At 33.6% G+C, this 15,599-nt stretch overlaps 1 protein-coding gene across 1 annotated transcript; it reads left to right on the forward strand.

The window, feature by feature from the left end:
* Positions 1 to 3,174: 3,174 nt before the first annotated feature.
* Positions 3,175 to 3,468, forward strand: LOC147830342 (keratin-associated protein 21-1-like). Its single transcript, XM_087209932.1, has one exon. It carries the CDS (start codon positions 3,175 to 3,177, stop codon positions 3,466 to 3,468), a length of 294 nt encoding a protein of 97 aa, XP_087066058.1.
* The last annotated feature ends 12,131 nt before the right edge of the window (positions 3,469 to 15,599 follow it).

The following is a 15,599-nucleotide window of genomic DNA, read 5'->3' on the forward strand; positions in this document are numbered from 1 at the left end:
ATTGTTATGGTTTTGCTATATAATGTCCCCAAATTCTTTTGTGGTGAAGAGTTTCTCACTAATGAAGTGACATTCACAGATGAAGTTTTGAAAGGTGGCAGTTTGAGAAGGCTCTCACTTCTTTGGTAGGTTCATCCATTGATGAATTTATAATCTGATAGGATTCTTGAGAGATGATGCCAATTTAGGAGGTAGAATCTGGTGCACAGTGGTGGGTCATGGGGGCTTGTGCTCTGGGGCTATATCATGTTAGAGATTCTCTCTTTCTCTGTCACTGAGTGAACCATGATTTTCTGCTTCACCACAAACCTAAGAAAGACAGAGCTAAAACACCTTGAGCTAAAATCTCTGAAACTGTGAACTGAGTTGATTTTCTCAAGTATTTTGTAACAACAATGAGATGCTAATTAACACAGTCATATAAGGGGTAAATGTGGTAGGAAATTAGTCATTCTACTTTCTAAGAGAATAGTTTCTACCACAAGACCTCTAGAACACAGAGAAGAGAGTTAACCAATGATCATTTTACTGCCTCTGAGCTTCATACTCACCCCTCAACGTATATATATATATTTTTGGTACTGGGGATTGAACTCAGGTCCTTGCACCTGCGAGGCAGGCAGCGAAACCACTGAGCTAAATTCCTGGCACCCCTCAATATTTTTGCTGTCTGAGAAGAGATGAATTTTGTATACATTTCTCCTTAATTGTGCTCATGACCTCAAGCTTTCTCAGGAGAGGATGTGCACAGACATTGAAAGTAGCACTGCTTCTGCTGGAGTTTTGCCTGTGGTGCTAGAGTAAAGTTGAGGGTGTTGACATAGTGGGGTGCAAGGACATCTCCTGGGGTCTAAATCATTATTGGGTCCGGAAAGTGACAGAAGCTCATTGATTTTGAAGATTCACTCTGGCACTAATTTTTATTTATCCCTTCTATCAAGAAAGGATCACCATGAAGATCTCTCATGCAAGATCTCTGGGTAGCCTGCTGCTCATGTAGCAGCATAGTCTGTCTCCCCAGAGTCCAATAGTCTCTCTGCGCCCATCCTTCGTGGACACTCACTGTGTCCACACCTCCAGCTGATGACCACTTCATCACCACTTATGCTCCAGGTTTGATTTTGTTCTGCAGAACAAAGTTTATTTATTTGTCAATGTCTATCTTTATCAGCGTTAATGAATTATAATCCATACAGAGAATTAAGCACATTTAATGTATGAAGTTCCTTGAGTGTACACAATGCATCACCCACAAAGGCATAAATATGTTCATCATGTCCAAAAAATTCCTCATCTTCTGACTTTTTTCTAGTAATAGAAACAATTTGATAGCTACCTTTGATTTTTTTTCACCAGCTTTTAAGTGCAGAAACAGTATTCTTTTCTATTGCACAAATATTTCCAATCCATTCATTCTGTGGGTACAGTACTTCTTTTAAGATCTTCCTTTTTTGAGTATTTCCCACAGCCCTATGGTACTATATTCAGTTCCATCATCTAAGACTATATAATTCTACTTTTCTTAGTCTAAAATTTTTCTTATATTAATCTTTCCCTGATTGACGTACAATGTAGCTCATGTTCCCCGACTGGACCAAGAAAATTTCAAAGCTCTTTACTTTCAGGAATCATTTGTGTATATGTGATAATTCAGTTAGTGGTAGCATATAAAAATCACTAGTATGTCATTTGAGAACTGAAGATCCCAAGTTAAAGAAAAATGAAGAACAAGACCCATAAAATTCAAGAAAGAGTTGGGAATATAAGAGAGGTCAAATGGGGTAGAAACCCATTTTTCATAGAAACAATTTCAGAAGGTGATCTGAAGTTAAAAGTAAGGTTGAATAAAAAATGCCAACAATCAACTACCACTGATGTTATCAATTTAGGGTAGATTGAATAAAGTTTAAGAAAAATTTATTAAAAATTGTTTTGGAACAGCAAAGTAGGATTAAGATAAAAAAGTACTTTGGAATGAATAAATCAACCTAATTAACACATATTTCACTTCACATATTCATAATTTATCATGCTAAAATCATAATAAAACTCATTTTGTAATGTTGAAATGTAAAGGTAATGAATTAGCATTTAAAGAATTATAAAACATATAAAATATTTGGATTACATTACTATATTCATTATCATTGGATTACTATTAATTAATAATGCAATGTATTGGATTATTGTATTACATTATTATTAATTATATTCACCATTATGTGCAATAGAGAAATAAATATTGTTCCTTCTAATTGAAATGTTGACCCTGTGATGAAAACAATTCTCCCATTTCATATCAGAACTAACTATTGATTAATTATACTACTGGGTAGCATTCATATAAGGCACAAACAGGAGACTGGTCTGGGGGCGCTCACAAATGACGTGTTTAGGAATTGATATTATATAGACTTCGGCAAGAAAGAACTCATGAAACCAACAAATTTTTTGCCCTCTAAGTTGAGTCCTTTGGAAAAATTATTCCCTAAAACAACCCATGATAAATCTCCTTACATTACTATCAGGAATTTGATAAAAACTCCAACACCAAAGGACTTGTTTGGCCAGGGACGGGTTGGACAGCTATTGTTTCAAAGAGAATGAGAAAGTTTAATGAAGTGATTATAGTGTATCAGAACATTCAGTTGTATAATTAAAAAAAAATAATTCAATGTGATTTTGATGTAAAAATAAAGGAAAGGGAAAAAAGAAACCAAGATGTTTCTACAGTTCCTACTGTCATTGACCCTGCTGCTGTTAATGATAATAATATTAACTCTTTATAGCATTGTTTAGCAGGACCTTAAAGAAACAGAATAACAAGTAAACACATAATTTGGTAATGTGTTATGTTGTGGTCATCAGATGACATGATGGAGAATGAAATTATTGTTGCTTAAACTTCAATTCTTAGAAATACACATGTGTTTCCTTGAAGGCTTGGAAAATTCCTAGGACATCAGTAAGTAAATTATATAGTATTTCTAACAAAATGAACATGCACAGAATGATCTCATTTTAGGCACATGGTTGTAAAATGAGAGATGAGAGCCCATGTGAGCTATGGCCCATCTACTCTTGTAAGTATATAAAGGGCCTGGAAGGCTAGAGGACATTCATGCTTGAGAAGCATCCTCCTGTCCTTTGACTGAAACCTCACCTCCTGACACCATGTGTTGCAACTACTACGGAAACTCCTACTGGGGCTGTGGCTATGGCCCTGGTTGTGGCTCTGGCTGTGGATACAGCTCTGGCTGCGGTTATGGCTGTGGATACCGCTCAGGATGTGGCTATGGCCCTGACTGTGGCTCTGCCTGTGGATACCGCTCAGGATGTGGCTCTTGCTCTGGCTGTGGTTCTGGCTGTGGTTATGGCTCTGGCAGTGGCTATGGCTGTGGATACAAGTCTGGCTGCTGTAGCTACCGACCCTTTTGCTACAGAAGATGCTACTCCTCTTGCTGCTAATTACACGACAACGCAGGCTTTGTCCTTAAAGTACCACTGTGAGAGCAAGTTCAGGTGAAATCTCCCCCACCCAGTAACGTCAAAGCACAGAAAAGACTCCTGTCTGATGTGCGACTGAGTAAACATCAAACTGTTTCCACGTCCTGCAAGCTGAGTCAGTCTATCACATTACTGAAGATATATCTTATTTATAAGTTGTCTTTGCTGTAACTATCGCCAGAAGCATAGCAAGACTATGTAATTGGCATATACTAAAATGTAAGCTAATAAGTTTCTTAATAAATTATTTACTAAGAAGTCTGGTCTGTGGTGAATCATTGTTACCATTAATTTGGGGGTTTTGGTCTCATGGGTATTCTTTTTTTTTTTTTTTTGGTACCAGGGATCAAACTCAGGACCTTGTGCTTGCGAGGCAGGCGGCAGCACCACTGAGCTAAATCCCCTGCTCTCATGGGTATTCTTTTGATCACAATTTGGAATAAGTACATTTTTTAGTGTTTCAATCCATATCTTAACGGTTTTTATATATTTTATAATGCTTTAAATGCTAATTCATTACTTTTACATTTCAACATAAAAGCAACTGCTGTGCTCAGGGTCTCATGTCTTGTGTGAATAAAACAAAGTGATAGAGAGATCAAAAAGAAAGATTATCTATCCCTAAAATTAATGAATTAAGGCAGCAGTGATTGACTTGATTGTGGTTTAGAACTTCCGAATGAAGACATAAAGACATTCATTTAGAGCTAGCACTTTTTGTACTATCTGAGAAAGAAATCTGGAAGTGTGTATATGAGGCTATGTACACTTCTCAGAGAAATCATAAAGGATTATTATCTGTTATTCTTCCTGTTCCACAGTCTTACTGTTTACATTTCACACTTATGGTTTCACAGTGGTTGCAGAGAAAGACCAATGTCATTCTAATATGCCAGGCATGAAATCAGAAGGAGAACAAATGACGAAGACAATGACATCTTACCAAGAACCTTTGTCCTTATGTCTGGACAGAACTTTCCTTCCTACTGTTTAGTACTCATTGGCCATTAGATATGAAGGGACCATTCTTAGCTAAATGTAGCTAAAGAGAAAAAACCTATGGACAGGGCTTGTTTTTTCCCAGCCAGCAGTGCTTATCATATTACCTAGGTCTATGGTAACAGTGCCAAAGGATAAAACCCAAGGGATCAAAAAATCAAGTATGGTGACAAATATTTGACAATAATTCTAATTGGATCAGGTGTACTGTTGACGTTTTTACTTACTTTTCTTGCTCAAGGATGTAAGTTTCAGTTTAATATGAAGAGTTAGTGAAAAATACTGTGAATGTTTAAATAGAAATGATTTATTGCAGTAAACAACATATTGTCATTAAATCCTCTCCAAATCCTCTTTGTTGTTTGAACATACTTGTCCGATCATTCTTGAAGTGTTCCAGAAGTCTTCTTTCCTGAGCGTCTTTAGTTGGGTTGTCCTGGCTCCCTGAATGCCTGGAACTCATTCAAAATGTTAACCTGTTTGGGTCCTTTGTGGCTTTAGAGAAGCCAGGAATCACAACACTTCAAATTAGTGATTAAGATGGATGAAGATACATATTAATGTTTTCATTAGGGAAGTGCTTTGAATATTTGATCAAGGGGGATGTTCAAAAAATATGATGAAAATTTAAATTAAAAATTTATTACAAAAAAGATGCTGCCATTAATCCTGCCAAAACACTTCCTTTGGCCTCTTACACAATTATCATTTTTGACAATGTGTCTTTACTACATAGATTTTTATAAACTTAATCATTCCATGTATCTTTAATCATCCTTCATATTTTACAAAATTTCTATTTGTTTATACTGAGCTTTTTTGTTTTTAAATTTTTTCAATGTTTATTGATGTATTCTCTTATTTTTCTTTATTGTTTTTATTTTCAATTTCATTTATCAGTCACAATTATTTTATAATTCATGCTATTTTGTATGCTACCATCGCATTTCTTCCAAGTAGTGTCTCAGAAAGATGGTTATTTTATAGGTTCAGTACTCCTACTAGAAAAATCTGAAATCTGGAATCCTCCATCTGAAATTGTTTTGATTGCTTACAATTACAAAACTTTAAATTATAAAAATTTATTTCATGGATAAATATGTTGAAAAATATTTAAAATACCTTCATTTTGTTGTTTTTTTTTGGTACCAGGGATCGAACTTGGGTCCTTGCGCTTGCTCAGCAGGCAGCGAAACCACTGAGCTAAATCCCTGGCCCAATACCTTCATTTTATATATAATACATGTGTATGGATCATAGATAAATTTCATGTTTAGACCATCCCATCTCTATAATATGTCATTACTGATTTTCAAATAATGTCATAGTAACAAAATAAGCAATTTGTAATTCTGGTCTCAGAATATCAGAGATATTCAAACTTTTTAGTATATTTGAAACTATTTAAATAATAATTTATATTTTAAATTTTTTTCTGTCAGCATGATTTGTATTAAATGACCCATTAGTACTATTACTCATAAATTTAATCATTACTTCCAATGATCATGGTACAGGCATGAATGAGGAGGAAGGCCCAACCATGAAGAGAATCAGGTCTTATTACTCTGTCATTTCTAATGTCACAGGACTTTTTTCTTTTCTTTTCTTTTTTTTTGAAGCAGGGTCTTGGTATGTAGTTCAGGCTGGCCTTGAATTCACTATGTAGCCTAGGGTGGGCTCAAACTCATGATGATATTCCTGCATCAGCCTCGCAAGTGCTTGAATTACATATTTGGATGGTTAATCCTTCTTGCTGTTTCGTATTTTGGTGCTCCTTTTTCATTTTCCACCATAGTAAGCTAGTTTCCCCAGCACCAGCTACTAAGCAGCCCATCCCTTATAATTTCCTATTGTTCATTTTTTATATAGTTCCTCCATGTTATTTTATATTTATATTTGTTCATCTCGATGTCATATATATATGAATTTTGGTGTATGTAAAGACCCAATAGATATAACAAGAACATTACAAGTACCTTTGCTGGATACATAACTTCTCAAAAAATGCAGTTTGTTTGCCAGGATATATAATACATTTACCTTCCAAGCATATATTCATGTATTTACAAATACTTTGATAATATGAAATATCTTTCCAGTCACAGCATTGTGATTCTAGAAATAAATAATGGGATAATTTTCAGAGTCTTTTAAAATATGTTTAAATTAAACAATTTGGAAGACATATACCAAATTTAACAAAAAATATATTCTAGTTATGGGTACAAATAATCCAGAAAATGGAAACCCAAACTTTGCAAAAGAAAGACAACAGCAAAGATCAGAGTAGGTAAGTGAAATACAGGCTAGAAAGTAAAAGAAAGAAATCAATGAAAATAATGTGTTCTTCGGATAAAAATTAACAAAATTGACAGACTTTTATTGAAGTTAAGTTAGAGTGAACTCTGATAATATTAGACTGGAAGGAAGACATTACAAAAGATACCACAGAATAGCAGAGGGTCAGGAAAGGCAACTACCCACAATTATATAATAACAACTTGGTTATCTTAGAAGAAATGGGTAAAGTTTTAGATATATGCACCTTACTAAAACTAAATTACAGTCAACATAAATATGAATAGAGCAATAACAAATAAGATGAATAAAAGCTAAAAGTCTTCCATGAAGAAAAGTCCAAAAACTGACATATTCATGGATAAATTCTACAAAATATTAAAAGAAAAATTAACACAAACCCTTCTCATATTCTTCCAGAAAATTAAAAAAGGAACATTTCCACATTCTTTTTATGAAGTACTACTCTGATATCAAAGCAAGGCTGAACATTACAAGACAAGAAAATAACAGATCAACTTCCCTGGTGAACATAGTGCAAAACCCCACAACAAAATACTAGTAAAGAAATCCACAGCTTGTTGAAAGATACACTTCCCATGACCACATGGGATTCCATCCTTGAGGTGCAAGGATGGTTCACCACACTCAAAACAGTAAGCATGGTATACCATACTAACAGAGTGACAGTCAAAAGCAACAATCATCTCAATAGGTACAAAAAAGTCAGTTAAAATCCAGTGTCCTTTATGATTAAAAACTCTCACACAATATGGGGGAGGATACCTGAACAGGGTAAAGACCAAACATAACTGAGTGCTGAAAAGTTGAAATCTTCTCCCTTAAGGTAGGAACAAAATAAGGATAATCATTCCTTCCACTTCTATTTCACATTGTAATCTAAACTCTAGCTAGTGCAATTATACATTAAAAGGACATAAAAGTCATCCAAGTAAGAAAAGAAGAAAATTTATTTCTATTTTCAGATGGCATAATCTTATATGTGGAAAACTTTAAGCAATTCACTAAGAAGAGACATCTTAGAGATAACAAATGAATACAAAAAAATGCAGAATAAGAACAAAGGGCATAAAGTTATTTGCATTTCTATTGCATTTGCATTTCTATACTTAACACGGAGCTATTTGAAGAGAAAGAAGTGAAGAAAATAACCTCATTCCTAAAGTGCACCAAGATCTACAAAAGATTTAGGAAAAAATTTAATCAAGCACATGAAGATCTGTATAATAAAAACTATAAAACACTGGTGAATGGAAGTGAGGAAGGCACAAATAAAAAGAAAGATATACTGTGTTTGTAGTATGGAAGAATGAATATTGTTAAATTATTTGAAGTGCCTGAAGTGATTTACAGATTCAGGGCAATTCTTATAAAAATTCTAACATCATTCCTCACAGAATAGGAAAAACATACCTAAATTCATTTGAATTAGAGCCTGAATAGCCAAAGAAATATTTAAAAAAACAATAATTCCAGAGGGTCACACTAACTGTTTTCAAAATGTATCACATGGCTATCTTAATCAAAACGGTATTGTATTGACAAAAAGACCAGTTGAAGAGAATAGAAGGTCCAGAAATGAATCTCAGCCTTTAAAGTTAATGGAGTTGACAAAGATGGCAGAAAAGCACATGACAAAAATGGTCTCTTCAATAAAGAGTGCTGGGAAAATTACATATGCATACGCAGAAAATTCTAGTTAGTCCCTCTGCTCACACCATATGCAGAAGTCACTTCAAAATGGATTATTCATGAATGTAAAACATGAAACTATAAAGTTGCTAGTAGAAAACACAGGACTAATAGTTCATGATATTGTTCCAGCAAAGATTTTTAGGCTATGTCCCTAAAAGCACATGAAACAAAAATAAAAATTTTAATATTCAGGTATGTTTTCAAAATAGGTATTGGTAAAATTTCAATGGTCTTCGTGGTCACTAAGCTTCAACATAGGTTATGAAGACAAACTTTATATCATAATAATTGATCATGCATTTTTATAAAAACATCATCTTAAAACTTCAGAAAATTTTAGTAAGTTTATCATTTTGTAGTTCATTTTTTTGAGGTACTCTAACCATTTCTAAAAGTATATTAAGGATGATATATATATACAAGCTATACATGTATAGTCATATATTATACCATAGCAGCATTAAAGTACATCCTAAAACTAGTAAATCAGTATAAGTACATATAGAAAGTAGAAACTTTGTTATTTTTAGGATGCTTATATATAAATAAATTAACTGGGAAATTTGTAGGCAACATTGTCTCCATTATACATAAAGATCTGTACTCTTCCCTTTATATTTTTATGTAAATTCCATAGACTTGTTGACAAAGTTTAATTATATGTAGTTCCTTTTTTTCTCACTGGGCAGTTATGGAAAATGAAGGTCACACAGATTGAGGACATTTTTCCTGGTTATATAATTTGTAAATATCTTGGCCAGCAAATCAGTCAGTCTTCCACGGAAACCTTCTCCTGCAGAGCTTTTGGAATTTGGAAGAGACTTCATCAGCTATCAAGTTATTGTCTCTCAGCTTCAAACTCAGCCTTCAATGTCTGCCTTCTGAAAAGAACTGAGACACCTTTGTACATATCTTCTTAGATGTGCACATAAAGTTAAGCTTTCCAGGTAAAGGATCTACTTAGATGCTGCAGGAAGTCCTGTTTTCAGGCTGAGGCAGCAGAAGGAAGGACAGGATATTGACAGGGTGGTTGCGAGGGGTATGGTGAAGTCTACATCACCATCTGGCCATAACAGTGCTAGAAGTGCAATGACATTGGCGATCTGGTGTGACTCTATTATTGGTCCTTTCCACACAGAAACTACCACCTTGAAGAGTTGTCATGTGCGAGACTCTACAGTTAGACTCCTATTTACACAGACACTCTGAAGCTATCTAAGTTTGTCTTTCCCACCCTCCCTTAATTCGGTCTGTGACCAGCACCAAGGCCATGTGCATGTCCGCACCTACTGGTTATCACTTAATCGCCACCTATGGTGTACAGGGTTGATCTTGTTTTTCTCCTGGGTGTATGACAAAGTTTGTTTCTTTATGAGCTTAACTGAAATATTGGCATTAGCAATTATTAAAAATTACACATATTTAATTAATAATTTTGTGTGCATATATCCATGAATCCATCACCATAATCATGATATCAGCATATTTATCACCTCCAAATGTTTCTTCATCTTCTAAGATATTTCCTGCAATAAGAAACTTGAAGTGATAGCTAGACACTTCTGCAATTTTTAAGTACACCATGTAGTGTTGTTAACTATAGTAAAATTATTTCCCAACCTAGTCATATAGTAAGTATGGTATTTCTTCTAGGATCTTGCTTTCTTGAGCATTGTCATAGCCCAAGAGTGCCATATTAAGTTTTCTCATCTATTCCAATTTTTGTTTTTCATTGCCTAACTGTTTTTATATGGATCTTTCTCTGATTGTCTCACTGTGTGGTTGATTTGAAACAGATTCAAAGAACATTACATTTAGGAATCATTCATGTATATATGATAGTTAAATTAATGGTAGTACCTAGGATTTACTAGTGTGTAAGGTGAGATGTAAAAGATATATAGTAATGAAAATCTAAATAAAACCGAAAAGTTAGGGAAATTCAAGAAAAACTTGTGTATGAAAATGAGATCTTGCACTAGCAACCCATTTATCATAAAAACAGTGGGAAAAAGTGATGGGAAGTTAAAAATAAAATACAATGAAAAATCCTAATGAGTTTGCAACTACTGGTAAATTCAAAATTATTAGGATACACTGAATGTAGTTTAAGTAAATATCTTTATTGATATATTGTTTTGGGGCACACAGGTGTCACTACAGTCAATAAAATAATGCTGAACACTAATTGGCATGTACATCACCTTAGAGACTCATCATTTTTGTGCTAAAAATACTTAAAACCACTCACTGTGTAAAGATGAAATGTATCATACATTACTTATTATAAACATTCTGTGTAACTTGACACTAAAGTTTTTCCTTCTAATAGATGTATTGAGCCTGCAAACCAATTCTTCCCCTTTTCCATCAACTGTCCTAATCTTGAAGTATCAAATGTTGATTAATTAAACTTTAGTGAGAAGTGATGATATACCCTGTAAATCTGAGAGAATTCTGAATAATCTCCCAAACCCAGCTCAATTTTTAAAGATTGGCCTTAATTGGACTTCTACAACAAAGGGCTGATTCAACCAACAAGTTTTCACCTCTCCAAACTGAACCTCTCATAAAATTTTGTCCCTTAAGCTATCAAAGATAAGTCTCCCTACATAAATGATCAATCAAGAGTTTAACATAAATTTTTGAGTCAAAGAATGAAGATTTCATAAGTTTCTTGCAAAAGGATGGGTTATAGATTCTGTACTTTATAAAGAGAAGAAAATTTCAGAGGGAGATATAGCAGGTTGAAATACTCAATTCTTTGTTCAAATTCCAGGAAAAATAATTTCAAGTGTCTTGATGATGAAATAAAAATATGAGGGAAGAAAAGAAAGAAACCAAGATGTTCCTGATGTTACTGATATTAATAAACTCCAATTAATAGCATTATTTAACAGATGATTGGCAAGAAACAACAACAAAATGACAAGGAAATGCATATTTGTAGGTCATAAATTTTGATAGTGTGTTGTGTTAATTCATGGTCATGAAAGAAAATTATGAAAGATAAAATTATGGAAGCACAAGCTCAGGTGTTTAGAAAATGTACCATTATTTCCTTGAAGGCTTCTGAAAATGGCCAGTCAATAGTAAACAAATCATGAATTCCTAATGTAATGACTGTGCAAAGAATGACTTCATTTAGGCACATGGTTATAAAATGAGAGAAGAGAGCCCATGTGAGCTATGACCCATCCGTCCCTGTAAGTATATAAAGTCCTAGAAGACTAGATGACATTCACACTTGAGAAATACTTTTCTATCCCTGAACTGAAACCTCACCTCCTGACAGCATGTGTTGCAACTACTATGGAAACTCCTGCCGGAGCTGTGGATACAGCTCTGGCTGTGGCTATGGCTCTGGCTGTGGTTATGGCTGTGGATACCGTTCAGGATGTGGCTATGGCAGTGGTTCTGGTTGTGGCTATGGCTGTGGCTATGGGTCTGGCTGTGGCTATGGCTGTGGATACCACTCAGGATGTGGCTCTGGCTTTGGCTCTGGCTGTGGATACAAGTCTGGCTGCTGTAGCTTCCGACCCATTTACTACAGAAGATGCTACTCCTCTTGCTGCTAAGGATCATGAGATGAAATTTTTGCCCTGAAACCCTCAAAATCAAATTAAATAGAACTCCCCTCCATTTAAACCAAAGTAAATATTGATTATTGACCGCTGGACACCTGAATTAACATAAACTTCTGTCTCCGTTGTTGTAACCTGATTAACTCTACTGCATCACCAAGGACAGATGTTACTGTTGAATGTGACTCTGGGTGTGAATATTATTCCTGCTATGGCTCTGGATACACCTATAGTTGTTGTTGCTATTGAGCCTTTTGGTATAAGATATGCTGCTCTTCTTCTTGTTAGTCACCACAATATTTTATGTTTTCCCTTTAAATTACTACCCAAGAGCAAGTTCAATTGAAATCTCACTTATATTAACTTCAGATCAAAGGAAAGTTTTGTGATTATCTGCTGTGCAGCTGAATTAACATGAAAACTTCATTTTGAAATAGATTTAGACTGAGAAGATTCATCACTTCACTGGACAGATGTTATTTGTTGAATATTCAAAAATAAGTACTTGCAACCATTTCTTTGTGCTGTAGTTATTTTCAGCAGCACAGAAAGATGCCAATTATTATATATTGAAAGGAAACAAAAATAGTGTTTTAAAATAAAAGAATGTATTTACTTAGAAATCTGGTCTGCTTTATATCAGTATCATCATTGAGTTTTGGATTTTTAGTCTCCTGGAAATTTTGTTCACTATAACTCAGGATAAGTACTTTTTTTCAAATTGGATTTAACTATTACCCCATTAAAATATTTCCTAATTTCCCTTAAGTGTTAATTTCTTACTTTTATATTCAATAAAATAACAAATATATTCTAAATTTAATTTTCTGTATGAATGAAGGATAAAAATAGGGACAATCAATGGATCGGTACTCTAGTTATGAAACTAATATCTTACTAAAGTAGTGACTGGCTTGATCCTGGTTTAAAATCATGGTCCCCTCAAGGAAAAGTATTAACTTAAAGCTAACTTTCTTTTTGAAATATGTGAAACAAGAAATCTTGGGTTTAATAAAACTACAACACTTCAAAAGCATGTCACAAAAATTTGAGATCTTCTTGTTTCTCAGTCCTGCTGTGTGATACTTTTACAGTCATGGTTGAAGGTTGAATTGTAGTGGCAGAGAATTACCAATACCATTCTTGCACTCCAAACTATAAAAAAGGAGAAGAGCAAGTGATAAAGACAATTAAGTAGTACAAAGGGATTTGTCATTGTATTTGTAGAGAATCCTTTCCCTGTTGCTTAGGACTTTTTGATCGTTTTTGTAAAATGTGGCCCCTTCTAGCTGAAGGAATCTCAAAAGAAGAGTTGTGCATAGAGGTTGTGTTAGTCAGCTAGAGATGTGTGGCGACATCCCGTAGGTGTCTCCTGTCAGGTGCAAAGTAGAAAGCCTGAGAAATCAAAAACTTAAGAATGTAGATATGTGTCTTATAGAAATTGTTACTAGTGTTGATGTACAACTAATGCCTTCACTTAAATTTTGCCTTAAAAGTAGCTTATTGACCACAATATTCTCACATATTGGCATTATATTATCATTTGTTCACAAAGTGATCTTTTGTATTTTTATTGCTTAACATGTTCATTGATTTAATATCTCATATTTCTGTTTTATTCTCATATTGTTCCCACCTGTGACTCATAGATGTCATATAATTTATATTATTTTATACTCAATCATATCTCATTTCATATACTAAAGTCCCAAGAGGGATGGCCATTTTGCAGTTTATGAGCTTCTAATCAGAAAATTTGAAATTGGGAATCTTCCAGGTTTAAAAGTTTTGATTTTGTCAATTGGGATGTTATTTTTAATGTAAAACTATGCTATTTATTTCATGTAAAAAAGTATTAAAAATAATGTGTGAAATTATCTTTGGATTTTGTTTATTAGATATGATTGGAACATACATGAATTTCATATTTAGGAAAATATCTAATCTTCAAGAAAATAATTATACTTAAGCATATTTGAAAATATGAAAAATGACAATGAGATTTTGATCCAAAGTTTTAGGATAAAGATGATCAACCAGTGTTTTTTTTTTTTGTACTGGAGATTGAACTTGGGACCTTGTGCTTGTGAGGCAAGCAGAGGAATCATTGAGCTAAATCCCCGGCCCAAACTGTGTCACATATTTAAAGTCCATAAAATATTATTACAGTTCAAAACACACAAGAATGTAATTGCATTATAATATAAGGATAATTTCATCAAGGAAATATACTATTTATAGTATAAACCTGCAAATAGTAATACCTAATACATTTGGAGCCAATATGAACAAACAGAAAGAGACCAATATCTGTAGTGCAGTTATTGTAGAGGACACCCTTACATCACTGTCAAGAATAGAAATATAAAAATAAGAACCAAGATACATCATGTAAAGCTACAAATTCCCAATGATGAATGTAAACGTATTGTATACCTAAAATGTACCGATAAAGGAATTTAAGAATAAATAAAAGAAAAAAGAAGAGTAGAAATATAACCTGAACAGAAAACAAAGAAATAATCATTAGAAATGAAGTGTACAATGGAGAAAATGAAACTTACATTATAAACAGAACATTGTGACCACAGCAGCACCACACATTTTCTTCATCAGAGAACCCAGAGTATTATCTGGGATAGAGTATGCATTAGATATCACAATATGTTGGAACATATTTAAGAGCATTATGAAAATATCAAGTATCTTTTTGATCATAATGATATGGAAAAAATAAAGGGAGATTTCATAAATCTTTCCCAAGCAAACAACATGATCCTTAACAAACAGTAAGTAACTGAAGAAATTTAAAGATAGACTGAAACATTACATACCAAAAACCAAAGCAAAAAGTCAAAAGCCAAAGCAGTTTGAAGAAAGAATTTTCCCAAAATAATTACCTTCTTTGCAAAAGAAGACAGATTTTAAATAAACAAGTTTATACCACATAGACCTATACAAACATGGAAGTCTAAACCCAAAGAATATAGAAGAAAGAAAATAATAGACATCAGAGTAGAAATGAATGAAGTAGAGAAAAAAAGTAATAGAGAAAACATCAATGAGAACAATTTTTGGGATTTTTAATCTTTAGTTTCACTAAAAGTAAGACTCAAAAAATAAAATCAGGTGTGATAAAGCAGGTATCGTAGGTGTTAGTATAGAAGTACAAAAATTTAACATATGCAACTAAGTACCATTCTATTTCCCAAACACTAGATAACTGGTACAAATGGATAGATTCCTAGATAATTACAATGTAATAAAACTAATTCATGAAGAAATAACATAAACATCATAATAAATATGGAAATTCAATTAGTAATAACTTTCTCCCATCAAAAGAAAGCCCAGGAAAGGATGGATTCATAGCTAAATTCTACAAAACACTTAAAGAAAAACCAGTATTTCTTTTTGAGCTCTTCTGTAGAATTGAAAAATACTTCCACATTCATTTTTTGAAGCCAGTATTGCTCTGTCAGCAAGCAAGGC

Source organism: Heterocephalus glaber, unplaced genomic scaffold (genome assembly GCF_053883595.1).
Source record: "Heterocephalus glaber isolate CG9 unplaced genomic scaffold, H.glaber_assembly_v1.0 deba00000122, whole genome shotgun sequence".
Taxonomy (NCBI): Eukaryota; Metazoa; Chordata; class Mammalia; order Rodentia; family Bathyergidae; genus Heterocephalus; species Heterocephalus glaber.